General features: G+C 30.8%; 1 protein-coding gene across 1 annotated transcript; it reads left to right on the top strand.

The window, feature by feature from the left end:
- Nucleotides 1–2,532: 2,532 nt before the first annotated feature.
- Nucleotides 2,533–5,586, top strand: LOC137806331 (phosphatidylinositol 4-kinase gamma 5). Its single transcript, XM_068606375.2, has 2 exons — nucleotides 2,533–2,966; nucleotides 3,173–5,586. The coding sequence occupies exon 2, from the start codon at nucleotides 3,331–3,333 to the stop codon at nucleotides 5,257–5,259; it is 1,929 nt and encodes a 642-aa protein (XP_068462476.2). The 5' UTR covers nucleotides 2,533–2,966; nucleotides 3,173–3,330; the 3' UTR covers nucleotides 5,260–5,586.
- Nucleotides 5,587–15,489: the final 9,903 nt, after the last annotated feature.

Here is a 15,489-nt window from a genome sequence, read left to right as displayed (position 1 = left end):
TATAAAAAAATACAATTTTATAATATGTAAATCAGTTATATATATATATATATATATATATATATTGAATAGTATGATATGAGTATTTATAGTAATGTAAATGAGATGTTACATTTTACAGCTTAAAAATTAATTTAGTTATTAAAATGTTTTCATTTAATGTTTAGAACTAATTCTTAATTTAAAAAATAACATCATGTGATGAGTTATCCAATAAAAGTGTGTAAAAGATATTAGTCTTGAATTTATGTTTCCATTATATATATTTAAAATACATCTCTGCTGATTTTATAAATTTTATTATTATTTATTAAAATTTATTTATATTTTTAATAAAATTTATCTAATAAAAAGAATTCTAACATATTTCACTTATATTATTTCATAAAAAATATTATTATCTAAAGAAGGTACAATATTTTAATTTGATATTATTTTGATTAGGTAATTTTACCTTTTATTAAAATTAAAATAATTTTATCACGTGATAAATGATATAAATATAATTTTTATTTATTTAAAAATAACAGTAGAATCTTTCAAGTAAAAAATAAATTTTAAGACTAAATTTACAAAATTATGTATTATTTATTTAAGTTATGCTAACAAAATTGAAGGGCAAAACCTCATGAATGGGAAACATAACCGCCAACCCAAAACTAAATAAAGAAACCGAAGTGGGGCCAAAGTTAGATCTATTTATTAGTTTACTTGTTAATTTTGTTTAGTGTGCATTAATTATCTTTTGGACATTATTAAATAATTAAAATTGAATTAAAAAGTTAATTTATGAGACATTTTTGGCCTTGACTCTATCATCACATCATGTTTCTTCCATCAAGACAAAGTTTGTGCATGCCAATTCAGGACCGAGTCAATGCTTCACTCACCGCATCGACAGTTCGATTGAAAGCGACGTCGTCCAGAGAAACCTTCTGATCTTCTGTAGGGTATCATCAATTTTAAAAAAACTAATTTTTATTTTAATAAAATATGGAGTTTTGATTGTAAGTAAATATTGTTAAAATCAATTACTATATAGTTTTTTATTATTAATTCAGATTTTATTATTATTAATTTTAATTTTTAATTTTTAATTTTTAATTTTTTAATTATTTTATTCTTATTATTGTATTAATGGTCAGTAAACTGTGTTTGTTAGTATTTTTATTTTATAATTTAAGTAATTATAATTTTATTATATATATTATTGAAGTAAATCAAGATGTATGAGATCGGCTCAACAATTTTACAATATTGTGTAATTATCTTTCATCAGTTTCTAGAACCTTTTGTCTTCTCTTATTTTCTTCTATTAGTTTTTTTTAAAATCTAAATTCATCATAATTTTATCTTAAAAAAATTATTGATAAATTAAAATATATATATATATATATTTTAAAATGTCAAATGTAAATTATATAAGACTATTAAATAATGTAGCATAATTTAATAAAAAAAATTATTTTAATTAGAGAGCAACGACAATAATATATTTTTTGCAACAATAATATCGTAATTTTTTTTTTACCCAAATTAATAGTGTCACCAAATACCCTGTAAATTTGTAATGAGATTGAGATGGGTTAAAAACAACGAAAAGGTACATGATCTGGATGACAATTCTTACTTTCAATCTGAACCGTACAATCTTATGAAGAAACCGATGATCTTATATGTTAGGACCCACAACAAAAGGGATATTTTTTACTTCTTGGTCAAACTATGTTGATTTGACTCCATGTTTTTTTTAATTATTTAATCTTATCTTTTCAATTGTTTGATCCGATTAAAAATTTCCCACTTTTAGGTTCAATTAATATGTCCTTCAATTTTTACTTAATCAAAATTCAAGAAGATTGTTTAAAGAGTACATTATATTGTATACTTAATTTTTTAGTTTCCTTAAAAATATTAAAAAACAATGAAGCTATTCCTACATTGTGGGTTATAATATTTATTTAATCAATAAAAGTTTTCTTAAAATATTGAACTGCATTTAAAGTTATTCCTACATGATTTATATATAAAATATATACACTTTTTAAAAAAATTAAAAGTTTTTTGTTCTACCAAGTTATAAGAAATCAGTTCATTCGATTATAATTATTTAATATTTTAAATCAGATAATTATGATATTTAGATAATGAATTGGCAGAATTGAAATTATAGAAGATTAAATTGAGAGAGCCATTAAGTGCGTGGTTATCCATAATGAATGAATCATTGATTAGTGGTTAATATTTTTTGGGAAGGGTAGTTTTGACATTGAACAGGCACACGTGCGAGAAACGCGTGTGCGATGAACGATGCAAAATCAGCGCACACAACATTGCTGAATCCCTTCCCTCCTTCGCTAACTTCCTTCATTGACGGTGACACCTCAGTCCCACCTCACCCTCTGGTTCCTTATCTCCACGTCATTCTTCTCTCACACGTGTAGTTATCGCACGCCAAGATCCAACGGCTCTCATTGCTGGTTCTAGACCCTTCCACTCCCATCAGAGAGAGAGAGAGTAGTCAGGTTAACCAGGGTTAGTTTCTTAACCGGCCTCTCCGCATCGGGTTAAAGCGAGAAGAACACTTCGAGCGCGAGCAAGTGAGAGCGAGAAATACAAAGCACACGGAAAAAGAAAATTAAAAAAAAAACCAAGAGAAGAAGAGAGATATAGAAAGGGAAAGTGTGAGAGAGAGAGGGTTTCAAAGGTTCAACAAGCTTTTGCGTGTTGTTGCGAAGAAAACCCTCCGAGTCAACTCGGACGAGTTGCCTCATCGTACGGTTTCGTCCTCGGACTCTGTCCCCTTCCCCTTCCTAAACCCTCGTTTTTCCCTCCTCAACTCGCCGTTTGCTGGGTTTTCTACTGTTTCGCTTCGGCTCCTGTTCAGATCTCGCATTGATTTCAGCGAGTTCGAATCCGAGTTTCAGCTGAATCGACGCTGTTCAATTTCTTTCCCTTAATAAGGGGTACTTCCATTCCTTCAGTTCGATTTGTTGTTATCTTCTAATTTTCCCTCGCAGTCCTGATTCATGGCGCCCTTAACATTTATATGTGTTTTTTTTTTTATTATCGTTAACTTTCTAAGTAGATTGAAGCTAATAATGTTTATGGTTTGTGCGCACACGGAGTGTATTTGTGAATTGTAATTTAGCTTTTTGTAATATATATGCAGATTTTAGGTGGACACTAAGTCATGGTTTGGTTGATGTGAGAAATTAATGATCGTTGCCGGACATTGGAATAAAGCTTTCACTGTAGTTGACAACTACTTGGGAGGGAAGAAAAAGAATCTTTCTTCCGCCGTTGTCTTGTGCTGTGGTTGTTCTGTTGATGTCTCGGAAACTCGACAGCCCTGTGCAGACTCAGATGGCCGTGGCAGTGATAAGGAGCAGTCCCCTTGGGAGAGAGTATCATGGAAAGCAACCCGCGGGGCGAAGGCGCGTGTTTGTGCAAACAGAGAAAGGGTGTGTGTTGGGTATGGAGTTGGATCGGGGTGACAATGCACACACGGTTAAGAGGAGGTTGCAGCTTGCTCTGAATGTCCCTATTGAAGAGGGTAGTTATCTGACTTTTGGGGATGTTGTGTTGAAGAATGACCTTAGTGCCGTTCGGAATGATTCTCCCCTTTTGCTCACCAGGGGGAATCACATCCATAGGAGCTCCTCCACGCCGTGTCTTTCTCCAAAGGGGAGGGACATCCAGCAGAGGGATAAGAGTGGCCCTATTGAGATATTGGGACAGTCGAATCGCCTTGATAGGATCAAGCACATGATCAAGGACATTATGAAGGCGATTAAGATGGGGATTGATCCGATTCCAGTGCATAGAGGGCTTGGCGGTGCATACTATTTCAGGAACAGTATGGGGGATAGTGTTGCAATTGTGAAACCAACGGATGAGGAGCCTTTTGCTCCAAATAACCCAAAAGGTTTTGTTGGAAAAGCACTTGGGCAGCCTGGGCTGAAGCGATCGGTTCGGGTTGGGGAAACCGGGTTTAGGGAGGTTGCAGCATATCTTCTTGACTATGATCATTTTGCCAATGTGCCGCCGACTGCACTGGTGAAGATTACACACTCGGTTTTCAATGTGAATGATGGTGTCAATGGGAACAATTTTTGGAGGAAGAGGCTGGTTAGTAAGATTGCGTCTTTCCAGCAGTTCATTCCTCATGATTTTGACGCCAGTGATCATGGGACATCGAGCTTCCCGGTTGCTTCTGTGCATCGTATAGGGATTTTGGACATTAGGATTCTTAACACAGATAGGCATGCTGGGAACCTGTTGGTTAGGAAACTTGATGGCATTGGGAATTTGGGTCAGATGGAGTTGATCCCCATTGATCATGGCCTCTGCCTTCCTGAAACTTTGGAGGATCCATATTTCGAGTGGATTCATTGGCCACAGGCTTCAATTCCGTTTACGGAAGATGAGCTGGCCTACATTGAAGATCTTGACCCTTATCGTGATTGTGAGATGCTGAGAAGGGAGCTTCCTATGATCCGAGATGCGTGTCTCAGAGTGTTGGTGCTGTGCACCATTTTCCTCAAGGAGGCTGCGGCTTATGGTCTTTGTCTTGCTGAAATTGGTGAGATGATGACTAGGGAGTTCCGCAGGGGAGAGGAGGAGCCCAGTGAACTCGAGGTTGTTTGTTTGGAGGCGAGGAAGATGGTGGCGGAAAGGGAGGAACCGTCTCCCAGGCCCTCTCCCAGGGCTGAGGTGAAAGATGATGAGTTTCAGTTTGATATAGATTATGAAGAAGTTGGACAAGATTTTACACCAAAATTGGCAATAGATGACCCTTTAACCAGAGCGACCTTTCAGCCTGCACTTGGGAACGGGTATGCTCGCAACCCGCTTTCCAAATTGGATGAATGCATTGAAGAGGAGGGAGAAGCTGAGGGAGAATCTCCTCAGGACTTTGTTACCTATTCTGCTGAAGAAAAGATTCCAACTGTTTCAGAACTTTCTGTGCAGCTGAAAAATACCATTTTAGATGGGAAAAACCAGAATCAACAGAAATATTCTGGAGGAAAGGTGGATAGTGGCTATTTTGCAAATTCATCGTCTGGTCACAAGAGTGCCAATGAGCAGCTTCCTGCAAGCATAAGCTTTGTGGATGTGGCAGATATGACTGATGATGAATGGACATTGTTTCTGGAGAAGTTTCAGGAGCTGCTGTATCCGGCATTTGCCAAGAGGAAATCCATAACCTTAGGTCAGAGGCAGAGACAGAGGCTTGGTACTTCGTGCCAGTTTTGAAGTTGAGCAATACAATGGTATGATAGGGAGAACCATAGATGAAGAAAAATAAGGCTTCGTAGGTTTTAGGGAAATGCATGAAGGGTTGTTAAAGATAGTTCTGGTTTATGAGGTTTGAATGAGTGCTTTGGTTGGGAGAGAGCTTAGGAAAACCTGCTGTAAATATGCTTGGCATCAGCTAAGTGGTGAGCCGATTAGTTTAGTTGTTTGTATTTTGATTTCATGATTTCATTTCTTCTTTACCCCTTCTTCTCTTTGTAGGATAAAATTGTGAAATGAAATTTGTGTATATAATGAAATGGCACGTGCCCCTTTTTTCCCCCTTAATTTGGTTTTCTGTCAATGTTTTAACATGTGGTTTAGTTACGTGCCTCTGATCTGTGACATACTGTGCATAAATAAGTGTGATAGATGCGGCAAACAAGTGTGGTCTCAACATTTTTTGATGTTGCAGACGAACTTGTACTGTTGGTTTTTTTGAAATCCTGATACCTGCATATATACTTGTTTTCTGGAAACACCATTAGCTCACACCGGTTCCAATTGCTGTTCAGCTGATTGCATTGCTATATGCACTCTGAATAACTTTTGTTAAATGACTGATTTCGTGAAATGAGAAAGACTTCTATATGGTTTAGTTTTCCAAAATCGACCCAGCTTCCTGTTATTATGTTTGGTTCGATTATGTAGCAAAACAACCTACAGATCATTAATTCAATGGTCAATTTTCTGAATGTCAGATTTCTACTATAAGATTAGTATGTTCATGGACTAGCTTGCAAACAATTCAACAATATTGAATGGAATAATTTCATTTATTTGCATATTTATCCATTTGCTCAATAATTGATTAAAAGTAACATGGTTTTTAACTTTATGATGAATACAGGTTAAGAAATAATGATTTCTAGATAACTTGTGTCTTAAAATTCAAAAAGTTGGATGTATTTAGTCACTTCCTTATCTTTGAGATGTTGAAGACACTCGGTTTCTTTGAAAAAGACATCTTGAGTGGTGGGTACAGAGTAAAGGAATCAAGGCTAATCAAAACCGTGGATCCTTTTGTTGCATTGTGCCATAACCAAACACTTTTGTCATTGAGGCACGTGAGAGTACCCATGCTAATTCATAGATAATTTTTGTATTCACATAGTTAGAAATTCAAAGAAATAAAATTGTTATCAAAACTTAAGAAACTTAAAAAAATACATTATATCCTAATAATTATTTTTAATTTACATAGAAAGTGAGATCTTAAATGACAGGGAGTCACACTGTTCAAGTCGGCTTCTTTTCTTTTTTAAAATGGCTGTGATCAATTCTCTGAATTATTTTTCTGCCGCCCCAACTATTCGAATGTTTTAATGATGCTAAGAAGACAAAAAAAAAAAATCAAAATTTTGTGACCAAAAAGAAGAAGAACCAAATCTCCCTTTGGTTAATTTGTAGATATGTAACCTATTGATGGCGTGTGTTGAAATGGACACGAGTATAGCTTATTTCTGGGTTGTTTAGATTAATTGGTAAGCAGCAAAGTGTGAAGTGCTAGAAAACAAAGGTTGCAGTGATATGAAGAAGTAGCAAGTAGCAACCAAAGCTAACCGAACCAACAAGGGAAGGAACATCACAAGAAATGGTCCCACTAACCATTGGACAAGAATGTCTGCCCCTTCATTATGTCGAGAGGCTCAATCCTCCTAATCGATTCCAAGTGTTATTAATGCAACTTAATGCCTCTTCAATTCTCCTGTCTACAACAAAAGGGAGCAATAACAAACCTCTTTTCTCTTATTTCCTTTTCACACTATAAAACTTCCAAGAAAAAAATAATAAAAGTTTTACATTTTTCATATAAGTTAGAATGACTTATTTTAAAGAAACTAATACTTTTCTTCTTTAAAAACCTCACTTTAATGTATACATCTACTACATAGTGTCGAGAGACAATATCCATATTAACCATATACACATATAAGACTCACTTTATCTAAAACTAGCAAAATAATATAGAAAACTTGTTAAATACATCTTGAAAATAATTGAGTATGAGTTCAATCCATAATCAAACACCACGTTAAATTATTTGTATTATGATAAAACAAGATTAGATATACTTGTTATTGTCGATACCAATCCAAACTCATTTATGTGATGGTCCACTACAACTCTAACTAGGTTGACATTAATTTGATAAAAAAAATATATTTAATTATAGTTATTGTAAATAATATAGACTAAGTTTAATGGGGGATTAATTGAACAATCAAGATTTTCTTTGAAAATTAGAGCTTAGATTGAATTTTTTTTTAAAATCAATTGATTCAAATATTTTAGGTTACAAAACAACACATTAAAAAATCAATCAACCAATCAAACTATTTTTAATAAGGTGATTAATTTGTTAATTCTTGTTCCAATCAAGAAAACTTAAAGAATATTATTAAAGGAGATGTATACTAGAGTTATAGAAGGATCCTAATATTAATTGTGTATTTTCTAATTATTAGTTGTTTCTCTGTATAGAGGTGAATAACCTAAACAATAGAACATATATTCATTCTCATATCCTTTGTCTTCCTTTTACTATTTTGTTCATCTTTTGTTCTCTTTTGTTCATATCTGTTCTATTTTATAATAAACATACATAATGTAGAAATTAAAGAAAAAGGAAGAGAAAGATCACATGTTCAACTTTCATACTGGTTCACTCTTTTATAAGAGTTACAACTAGTTTCTCAGCTACACCAACTAAGATTTCACAAAAACAAGTCTTTTACAACACACAAATACTCTATGAAAAACACTCTTGAACCTTACAAGAGTATTTTACCCAACATAATCCGAAATTACCTTACTGCAATTGAAAATCCTATCCAATCACAATCTAACACTACATAAAACAAATGAAAGACAAGAAAAAATCACGTGTCTAGCCTATCAAGTATCAGAACACAAGATTCGCATCTACTCTAAATAGAGTGTCTAGTTTATCGGGTTGTGAGCTAAGCATTGTAAAATTTTCACTTTGTGAAGTATACCCAGTGATTTTTCATTGTTATCTCTTTGGGAGATTCTTTCTCATATCTTAAGATGTCTTAGCCTCATGGGATATTAAGAATGATGTACCTGGATAGGTCTAAATACTTGTTGTACCTAGAGAGTCTCTGTAGTCGTTTGTTGCTAGAGAGGTGTTAAAACTCGTTGTACTTAGTTACGTTTGTATACTTGTTGTAGCCAAGTGTTTTGGTTAGTAAAAGATCTTAAAGAGTTTACTTAAATTGACTGGATGTAACTCAACTCAAGTGTGATAGGGTGAATCATTATAAATATGTGTCTTACTTTTCTCTTTTTCTTGATTGTTAGATGTTGCTTTTGTATTGTCTTTTAATTCACGATTGAAGTTATATGCTCCATTCAACCATCTTTCTGAAACCAATTATTCCTACAACTAAGAGAATAAACAGACTCATACAAACATAGACTCACACATACATTATATAGATTAAATCTTCATTCAATAAAATTCATCAAATACTTTCGTCTAAGCTACATTTACATTTACTACTCATACATACATCCAAACTAATTGAAGCGTCAAAATACATTTTTCAGATACAACTCCCTATCGAACCTAAGACACCCATTCACAACTCCTTAGGACGAGAATATTTCATAAACAACTCAAAGTAAAAACAGTTTAATGAAACATTCTCAATACATAAAATGATTTTAGTTTATAAATTTACTTTATTTTCCTTATCTTTTTAGTATTTATGGAAACACTTATACAAATTAGACTTAAGAATTTAATTTTGATACATTGTTAGATTAAAGAATTTTATATTTTCAATAAATTAGAAATTATTGCATATATGATTTTTAAAACTAGTTATTATAAAACAAATAATTTAACTATACACAATAACTCATGATTAAATAATAATATATTTTTGTCACTAAACAAATTCACTAAGCTAAGATGAATATTTTATGAAATGAAAAAAGAAATGACATATCCTACAAATATAGTAACAAATAATAGTTATTGGAGGTCAAAATAGAATAGCATACACACACAAAAATAATAAGATTGAACCAACAATTCTTATAAATGGAGTTAAAAAGGGATTGCAATGTAGATGTCATTTTCAGTCAGTTAGATAAGCATAGAGAGATTTGGTGAAGGTGTTGATGAGTGACAATCTAAGTTGCAACAACTTTTCCTGTGGATCTGAAAGGATTTTGCATCTTGCATAATCTTCCTAGATTAATAATAGTTGCCATTAAGGGACATAACTTAGTTTTGAATTTGTGAGGGAAATATTAGTTAAGATAGTGTTCAGATATTTGTCTGATTGTACAAAGTTGAAAATGACTTTTGATGAAGTGGCATCCTAATCTGTACCTAGTTTTCTTTTTAAGTGTTTTTTTTATTGCCACTTGTTATGAGGTTTGACCAATGAGAGGGTCTCCAAATGCCAAGCATTTAATGCTTTGCATTGCATTGCATTGCAAGTTAGAATGATGCACCTAAGAGGAGGAAAAGACAAGAAGAAGAGTGCAACTCAGACATGTCTCATTGTCCCCTTCATTGCCATCTCAAAGCAAAGTCATGGTAAGCTTTGCTTATAGCTCTTTTTTACTTTTCAATTTGAAGAAACTGATAATTCAGATTAAAAAGTAATGATTCAAGTTATTAAGTTTACACATTTTTTGTTTGACTATTAGTTTTCATAATATTTCATTTTTTTGGTTTGATATTACTTTTAGCTTTTTAATATATCTATTTTATTTTTGCTATTATAACATTGTTTTCATTTTAATTAGTTCTCTTTGAAAAACGTTTGATAGAGTATAAAAATAAATAATCTATAATTAGAGACTTAAAAAAAATGTATTACCAAAATTAAAGTAAGAAATTTTCAAAAAAAACTAATTGAAAGTCAAAAGATTGTTTTAGGGATTACAAAATAAAATATGAATATATTAAACCTTAACTCAATTTTGATAAAGTTTTATTTATTTATATACTATAAAATCTTTCAATAATCTTTAATCAATGTGAAGTAAACTTTAACCTTAACTTACAACCTTATAATACCGATTCATAAAAATCTTATACATTATAAGAAAATCATCAAATAGAAACCAATTTTTAGAGATCAAAATAATTAGTTGTAATAGTAACTAAATTAGAGACCATTTTAGAAACTAAAAAAACCTTGGTTGCTAATTAGATACCAATTTTGAAACTATTTAACAATAATATAAACTAATTTAGAAATCAAAAATTTATTTAGTCCTTAAAATGGTCTATAATTTAGTCACTATAGCAACTAATTATTTTTTGTTTCTAAAATTAATTTTTATTTCATGATTTTCTTGTAGTGATAATACTGATTTATAAAGTGAATTTTCCTCTTAATTATATAATATAAAATATTTGAATTTGAAATTAAAAAAAAAACATTTTATCTTGTCTAAGTACTTGATAACTTAAGGGCTTAGACTTGATATTTAAAATTGTCAATTAAAGCAAGCATCTTCCATCTACACTTAACAACAAAGGGTGATTTGTGTGAGAATGTTTGTGAACAAGGGAAAGCTAGTGAGTTAAAAGCACTTTTCTGACGTGAATCACAGAAAAGAATAAAGCCATAGGTGTAGGAACCAGGAACAGGTGGGTCAAGCAGAGCAAATGCTTGTGTTTGACTAAACTTTGACTTCAACTCTTGAGGATCAAGTTTCACTGCAAATTTAATCCAAATTTTCAGGAAAAATAATGATGCTTCTCTGTTGCTGACATACACAAAGATTATCACTAATGAATATCTATTTTTGTTTAACTGATAATTTAAATGAGATGAGTTCTGAAACTTCATTAATGCCATGACATTAATCTTAAGGTTTAAATATTGCTTACAAATACTTTAAATTATTCACTATAATATTATCATTATATTTCCCCCCTCACGTCGAGAGTGATAAAGCTCGTGCGTGGGATAACATATTATGGGTGGTGGCCTGATAAACCCAACAAATACTCATTAGGATAGATTTGAAAATGGCTCTGATACCATATTACGAAGTGAACTTTAAGCCTAACTCAATCCCATAAAACCGATTCATAAGATTGAGATTTGCACCACTTATATACAATGAAAGGCTCTAATCCCTAGTCGATGTGAGATTTTCAACAGACAAATATTTAACTTTAAATAGACATTATTTAGCCTGTAATATATAGAACTACTATAAATATTAATCTAAAAAATATCTGGTATACGTTTGATGTTGTTTCCTTGAGTCAAAAGTAGAAGAAAAGAAAGGATTATAAAACAATGAACTGCATAAAGTGGCTCAAGTGATTATTTGTTCCAGACCACATGATTTCTGAACTGAGCCTTTCTTTTACTTTGTTCCAAAAGGGACACAAATTCCCCACCATCATATTGATTACCTCATGTTTATCTTAATGGCATAATTTTTCTCTTTAATTTCTTCTAGTTAAAGTGGAAGTCTTATTTATTGCTTCACCACTAGGAAAATAAAGTTTTAAACCACGTTTGAAACAAGTTTATAACAGTAATATTAGAATTAGGATTGAAATAATGAGGATTTGAAATGTTACTTTTTTTTTCGATGCAAGGTGATTTTTTTTCATGATTGTTGCAATTTTCATCATTGTTTAATTAAAAGCAATTTGAAAATGAAAAATTATTTAGATAGAGAAAAACATAGGTAAGAAAAATAATTTAAAATAATTTTCATTATTTTCATTATTTTTCTTCGTCAAAATGTTTCTTTTTGTGTTTTTTGATACTTTTAAACAACAGCTGATATAAAAATTATTATTGAAAGTGTCTGCAACAACGGTTGTCATATTTTTTTAATTGTTTCCATTTTATAGATTACTTAATACCTGCATTTAGAAAGTATTTTTATACCTACAAAAACAAATATAAATGATGAAGATCCTTCTTGGAGGAGTAAAAAGGAAGCAATTTTCATGGAAGAAGATGATTAGATGCAACAAAAATTGAAGAGATGTTGAAGTGTCTCAGTTTTTTAGGCTTATAAGAGAAACTAAACTTCTTCCTCTTCTTCAATCTTCTTAACCATTTGTTATAAACCTAATATGTTCCTTCATAAATGGTCCTCCTTTAGATTCTTCCCATTGAAAAATATTTGTCATCAAATCTAAATCATCCATAAAATCAACAACCCCTATAAAAAGAGATAAATCACAAATACTAAAAGTAGGGTGAGTGACACCATATTTAGGAGGATAATCTAGTGCATATGCATTATCATTTATTCTTTTGAAGACTTGAAATTGACCATCTACTAGAATTAAAGGTCGAGTTCAAGTGGTGTGAATTGAACTATCAAGAATTTAAAAAATTAGAATGAATCTTTAATGAGAAAATCAATTTCATAATTTGGTTAAGTTCTTTTTAATGTGTTAAAAAAGAAAAACAATAACTAAAGAATAGATAAAAATTATGAAAAATAACAAGAGATAAAAGAAGAAATCCACAATAATTTTATACTAGTTTACTCTTATGCAATAGTTACGTCTAATTGCTCGACTACACTAGTCAAGGTTCCACTAAATCAAAATGTTTACACAACAACTATACAAGAAAACACCAAGAAAGTCACTCTTAAATCCTGGAAGATCAAAACATTAAACCAGTAACACCCATGACTTGTTAGTTGATTAGAAGTGAAATTTGGCCTAGTTTGTGAGTTGTTCAAAATTGCGTGCATAAAAAGATAATTGGTGGCTTCTTGAACTGAAAAATAAAAAGAAAACTTAGAGCTGGAAAAAATAGTGAGTCTGAGATATATGAAGAAGAAACAAGAGTAAAAGAAAGCCTAAAATAACTCAAATTCACAGATTGATGCATGACCTAGTTTCTACTAATTGAATGTGTTGTTTCAAACATCTTGGAGTGGTTCTTTTTCTTCATAACTCAACTTGAGTTTTGATTTTGTTTAGTAGGCAAGTACAGAGGTATTAGAAAATCATTAAATAAAAACTAATTTTAGAGATAAAAAATAATTAAATGTTATATTAACTAAATTAATTATTATTTTAGAGACTAAAAAAATTATTAGTATATAAATTAATTTCTATTATTGATAAATAGTTTCTAAATTTGTATCTAATTAGCTACCAAAGTTTTACCTACTAATTATTTAGATTCTAAAGTTGGTAGTTAAAACATCGGTAACTAATTAGATACCAATTTGAAAATTATTTATCAATAACAAAAACTAATTTAGATACCAATAATTTTTTTAATCTTTAAAATAAAATTTAATTTAATCAATATAACAACTAATTATTTTTTATCTCTATTTAATAATTTTCTTGTAGTAATATAAAATTTTTTATATGCTTGTTTCAAATTGTGCCTTAATTTTGTTGCTTCTCTTTTTGGAATTCCTTTGAGTTTTCTCATTAATATTTTTATTGATGTTATACCTATTCAAATTGTGCATTTTTCATTAAATTTCAATTAATAATGTACTTTCTTTGATTTATCAAAAAACAATCTGAAGGGAAGTCATATTTTTCTATAGTTATGATATGAATAAAGAGGGGTTCTACCGTAATAAGTTAGGTGTTTCTTGCACCCCAACAAAGTTCTTCCTGTCACCCCATCAAATAGGTAAAAAGACCAAAATGCTTCATCTAATCCGGTATCTTTCGAGAAAGCTCTTTTCAGAATACATTATAAAAAAATTATTCCAAAAAACACATTCCAAAATGTATTATACATGTTTCGGAAATTTTATTCTGATTTTTTTTTTCTCAGAAAATGCTTTCCAGAATTTTCAGAAAATATTTTCCATAGTACACTTATAAATTTTGGAAAGGGGTGTCTAGGAAGATTCCGAAAAACACTTATTAGTTATGTCCTTATAGTTACAATATTTTCCTTCTACCTTTATATGCTTATAAACATTTCATTTTAATCTCATCACATCTTTCTTTTAGTTCTTACAGTGAGGATTGAAGAGAGGGCATTATCAAAACATGAATTTTTAAGTATAAAAGTTAAAGAAAAACAAATTATAACTACAAGAACCAACTAAGTAATTTAACCTAGAGACGATTAAGAGCTTAGGGGCATGCGTCTTACCCTTTTGGATGGACATATCAGGCAGTTTAAATTTGTCAGTGATTTCTGATAGAAAATTCATCAAAAACTATCCCATTGAGTACTTAAAAACAACTTGAGATTTCATAGCTACAAGTATACTTTGTCTTCAGATGATTGTAAGGATTATGAGCATTCTAATAGTGAAGACAGGTCTTGTTTGACAAATATTTCCAAACAAATTTCTCGGTAAGATCTAGGTTCCAACCATAGTAAGTATAGTATTATTTACTATACGAATAGTAGGATATGATACGGTTTTGAATACTTACGATACAAATTATGAGAATAATATTTTTATTCTTATATCACAGTTGTATTGTGTGAATTGTATTAAAAATTGTATGAATTGCAAAACGATTTCGTATCGCGATTTGGGTTTTATTTTGGATTTAGGTGTGAACGTGTCAAATCACTTAAATTGGTTTTATAAAAAGTCTAATTTTAATTTTCTTACCTGAAAAACAGCACCAATAACAAAAGTACTATTTTTTTTTAGGAAAAACAAATCGGAGAGATTTTTGTTGTGGGTGTCTTCATTTATAAAAGACGAGTACATCAAATGTTTTTTCTTTCATTTAACAAAAACATTGGATTATATAATCCAGCCTAATTCAACCATTATAATATTAATCTAGTCTAACCAAATATTAATCAATTGAAGGTTTGGTCATAGATAACTTCTAAAATACCCTCAGCTTGCTTAGGGTGATTGGTATCTTTATTTTGATAGTTGTTGGTTTTTGTGAGATTGTAATGTGTTTGTTTTGAGATTGTACGGAATTTATAGTGGTAGATTATTTTTTACTCTCTCATTTTGATGCGTTTGGAAGACTAGAGAAATTGATTCCTTTTATATAGGTATGGGTTGGTTCCCGTTATTCAATCCTTATTGTTGATAAAAAAAAACAAATATTAACATAATATGACGAGTGATACAATTTTGAATGCAATTGTGATTATTAATTATATTCTTCCATGTTTATATGTCTTATCTTATATTTTTTAAATATTTATAAATTTTACTATATATAATATAAAACGATCTATGAAATAA

Source organism: Phaseolus vulgaris, chromosome 3, assembly GCF_051622355.1.
Source record: "Phaseolus vulgaris cultivar YP4 chromosome 3, ASM5162235v1, whole genome shotgun sequence".
In the NCBI taxonomy this organism is placed as follows: domain Eukaryota; kingdom Viridiplantae; phylum Streptophyta; class Magnoliopsida; order Fabales; family Fabaceae; genus Phaseolus; species Phaseolus vulgaris.
This window is presented reverse-complemented; position numbering and strand designations above follow the sequence as displayed.